General features: G+C 35.2%; 1 protein-coding gene across 1 annotated transcript; it reads right to left on the reverse strand.

The window, feature by feature from the left end:
- Positions 1 to 1,177: 1,177 nt before the first annotated feature.
- LOC147410506 (sugar transport protein MST7-like) lies at positions 1,178 to 3,237 on the reverse strand. The gene is made up of 4 exons (XM_086433948.1): positions 2,937 to 3,237; positions 2,530 to 2,852; positions 1,740 to 2,369; positions 1,178 to 1,636 (listed from the first exon to the last, which is right to left on the reverse strand). The coding sequence occupies exons 1-4, from the start codon at positions 3,094 to 3,096 to the stop codon at positions 1,178 to 1,180; spliced, it is 1,572 nt and encodes a 523-aa protein (XP_086290074.1). The 5' UTR covers positions 3,097 to 3,237.
- Positions 3,238 to 4,313: the final 1,076 nt, after the last annotated feature.

Raw genomic sequence — 4,313 nt, forward strand, 5'->3', positions numbered from 1 at the left:
GCGTAGGGTAAAGTGTAGGATGTTGAACATTTCCATATATATATATGGCTCCCGTTCGCAACCCTAAGCTTTACCCTACACTTTAACAAACATGTTTTGTCCTACATGGGTTAGAAGTTTTGGAATATACTGATGTTTTGTGAGGATGATCTCTATGGTGAGGAGATCATCCTCACCAAAAATCAGCTCATTCCAAAACTTCTAACCCCATCAAAAATGGTTTACAAAAAATGGACGGTCCACGATTTTTCAACTTGTAAACATGGGGCTAAAAATTTCAGAATAGGCTGATTTTTGGTGAGGATGGTCTTCAAATCATAGAGATCATCCTCATCAAAAACCAGCCCATTCCAAAACTTCTAACCCATGTAGGACAAAACACGTTTGTTAAAGTGTAGGGTAAAGCTTAGGGTGTTGAACATTTCCAAATATTAGAGATCATCCTCACAAAAAATCAGCCCATTCCAAACATTTTTGCCCATATAAGACAAAACACGTTGTAGCTTTATGAGTAGCTTTATGTGTATAAGGATCCTAATCCATATATATATATATATATATATATATAATCTATGACCTGAAAATTAGAGGACCGGTGTTTTTTATTTTCAATATGACCGTATCTCCCCTATATAAAAATCACTACAAGCAACTTTAGGAAAAAAAATTACTGCAGAATTTCAAAACCTTGGATCAAGCCAAAATTTTAATTATTTTTTTCCATTGAAATCTAGAGGGCAGTGGTGTTGGATTACCAATTTGATAATCCATTTGAGCTCAACGGAAAAATGATCAACTAAAAGTCAAGTTTTTCATGATGTGAGAGGTGATTTATGGCTACATAACTTTGCAAATGTGTCACAAGGGGTATAATACTCGACCTGGCCTAGGTTGAAGTCCCCCATCTTTATTGGTTGGTTAAACATTTTTCATCACAAGGATAAGTGTAAAATTAAAACCATTTTAACCAAAAACAAAATCAAAACTAACAAACATTATTGAATATTTCTTCTCAAAATACTTAAGACAAGCTCATATTGACATGTTAAAGAAAACTAGAACATTAATTTTAACATAACTAACTAGTCTTCCTCTGAAAACAAGAGAATACATATATACCTATAATTAAGAGCAAAAAAAAAAAAGACAAGAATTCAAGAAAAAATTGTGTTTCTTCTTAGACATCCAGTACTGCTGGGGGTTTATTCGTGTCGATCACGTCATCAGGAATGTACTTTCCCCAGAACTTGTGTTTTTTCCAGACACCCCACATCTCTTCAATTGGTACACCTTTGGTCTCAGGTAAAAAGACCCAAACAAAGATGGTCATCACAACCATCCAAGCAGCAAAGAAGAAGAAGAGGCCGAACTTCATGTGGCAGAGCATCTGAAGGAACACTTGGGCAATCAAGAAGGTGAACAACATATTTACTGCAACAGTGATACTTTGAGCAGCTGATCGAATTTCTAAAGGAAATATCTCACTAGGAACCAACCACCCCAACGGACCCCATGACCACGCAAACCCAGAAACATAGACACATATGCATACAACCACCATAGCAGCATAACCTGGGCCTATAGTCGCCACACCGTCAGTTCCAAACTTAACCGCGATCAAAATTCCAACCAATAACTGCGTACAAGATCACATAAATAAATAAAAATTAATAAGATACGTTAATTATTATAGATAATTAATAAAAATAACTAGATAAAATAACAATAATTAATTATACCTGAAAGATGAACATTTGAATCCCACCCTCCAGAAGTAGCCACCTCCTTCCCTTCCTATCGACAAGATATATCGACACAAAAGTGGCAACGACATTTACTAATCCAGTGATTACAGAGGAGAAAAGAGAGGCATTATTTCCAAAACCGAGGGTCTTGAAAAGTACAGGGGCATAGAACATGACCACATTTATACCAGTGATCTGTTGGAAAAAAGGAATCAATATGGCCATCACCAAATGTGGCCTATACTTCCTTTGTCGGATATTTTTCCATGGATGTTCCACCTTCTTCGAAACTTCACTCGCAACTACTAAATCATTGAACTCATCATTAACATCTTCGGTGCCACGGATTTTTTGAAGCATTTGTTTAGCCTTTTCAGGATTATTACGTTCGATGATGGAATTTGGTGTATCGGGTAAAACAAAAGCTCCAAGAGTAATAAATGCACCAGGAACTGCAGCAAGAGCCAAACTCAAACGCCAACCCCAACCAGCCTTGATCTTATCTGAACCATAGTTCACAAGATTGGCAACTAGAATACCAACTGTGATCATCAACTGGAAGAAGATGTTGAGGGCACCACGATACTTGTTCGGTGACATCTCCGAGAGGTAGAGTGGCACGGACTATTAACAAACAAAGAATTAAAACATTTGCATTAGATATATAGATATTCATATAATTAGTATTTTGAAATGTACAAGTTTTTGGTGAAGATTATTGTTATCAAATATATACTAAAAAGATCAAAAAGCATTAAATTGATTTGAAGAAGAATATTATTACCTGATTAGCAAGTCCAACACCAACACCGAGCAAGATACGACCAAGAATGAGCATACTAATATTGATAGCAGCACCATTGATCACTGCTCCTACAAAAAATATTAAACCACCAAAGAGCATTGAAATCTTTCGTCCGTACTTCCTCGTGATTGTCGAAGCACAAAGCGAAGAAACAAGAGCCGCCAAATACAAAGACGACGTGAACAACGTCAGAATCTCGCTGTTGAATTTGCAGTACTGATTCGTTGACATGTCATCCATCTCCTTCTCATACACAGAAGGGAAAAACTTTTTCAAGAAAGGATGCATCGATGTAACTCCACCTATTATAAATCACCAAATTTCATGTAAGAGATTAATAAATTTTTAAAATTTTTAAATTAAAAAATATTTTAAATATTTCTTACCAGAAATGCCAATGTCATAACCAAAGATCAAACCTCCCCAAGCAGCAATGAAACAAGCGATGAATACAAACCATGTCATTGTCCCGGGATAATTCTTACCCAGTCCACCACCATTACCATTACCATTACGGGGTGGATCAACAAAACCAGCACCAGCCATTGATGATCAAGATCTCTACTCCTTCTTAACTTTCAGAGAAGAATTATTTTTATTTTTATTTCTTATTTCTTATTTCTAGAGTGAAACGTGAATGATGAAAACGTAATGAAGGGGAGCTACATATTTATACTAATTCCTATCCCAATCCATTCTTAATTCTTAATTCTTAATTATAATTACTCTCTAATTCCTATTCCTATTCCTATTCCTATTCCTATTCCTACTCTGATTTCGAATTTCTATATCCGGAACTCTACTCTGATTCGTATTAGTATGAATCTCAATGAAAACATGATTAATTAATTAATCTCTAACATCTCAACTTTATGAATTATGATTACTTTTTGGGCTTGTCCCATATGGACCCGGTTTGAGTAGGTTTCGGGCTGGGTTTGACCTGATTCATTCTTAGTGCTGGGCATGGTAACTGTTCCGATGTGCGGCCCAGCCGGATAACTTTTATTGGTTTCAAGTTTCAACCAAACAAAAAAAAAATAAAAAAAGTAAATTGGAGCTTTCTTTTTTGGAAAATGCTGAAGTAACATTAAATTGACATCGATTCTCACATTGTTGACGTGGATGTATGTACAGAATCATAGATGCTTTTCATCGAGATACAAGTGAAATGCATCTATGGCTATTTGTGCATCTCTAATGTTACTCCAGCACAAGTCTTTATTTTATAAAGAGTCAATTCTAATTTAGGAAGGTTAAGTTATATATGCCAATAATTATCCATGGCACAAGTCTCTGATATTAAAATTTTGGATTATCACATTGGAAATCCAACACCACAGCCTTTTAAATTTTATGAAAAAGTTGAGATGAAAAAATAAAAATCTTTTTTGAGCTTGATCCAAGGTGTTTGATAATGGACGGTTAAGGAAATCCCAAATTTAAATTAAATTTCAACAGTGAAATAAACTTATTTTTTATCAAATTCGTAAAAATTTGTCTTTTACAAGATGGTGAGGAAAGGAAAGTACTATCCTCATTGAAGTTAGTAAGGAAAGTGTTTTTTTCTAAAACTATAATCTTTAGAAAGAAATTTAATGACTTCACTTACACATTTTTATTATAAAGCCTCCCTTGGAGTTGTTAGAACTCCAAGGGTGCGTAATGGCTAAGGCCTCCCTTCAAAAGGAGAGGTGTTGAGTTCAAGCCCCTTTGTTGCCCATGTCAAGGGCTTTATTCTAGAAGTTACGTGGTGCATGTAT

This window comes from Akebia trifoliata, chromosome 1 (assembly GCF_017979445.1).
Source record: "Akebia trifoliata isolate Shusen 1 chromosome 1, ASM1797944v1, whole genome shotgun sequence".
In the NCBI taxonomy this organism is placed as follows: Eukaryota; Viridiplantae; Streptophyta; class Magnoliopsida; order Ranunculales; family Lardizabalaceae; genus Akebia; species Akebia trifoliata.

Bases quoted from the DNA above. Each gene is read 5' to 3' on its own strand.
- LOC147410506 (XM_086433948.1), bottom strand. From the start codon at position 3,096: ATGGCTGGTGCTGGTTTTGTTGATCCACCCCGTAATGGTAATGGTAAT. The intron at 2,853-2,936 runs GTAAGAAATATT...GATTTATAATAG, and splicing joins TTATGACATTGGCATTTCTG to GTGGAGTTACATCGATGCAT. The intron at 2,370-2,529 runs GTAATAATATTC...GTTTGTTAATAG, and splicing joins GTGTTGGACTTGCTAATCAG to TCCGTGCCACTCTACCTCTC.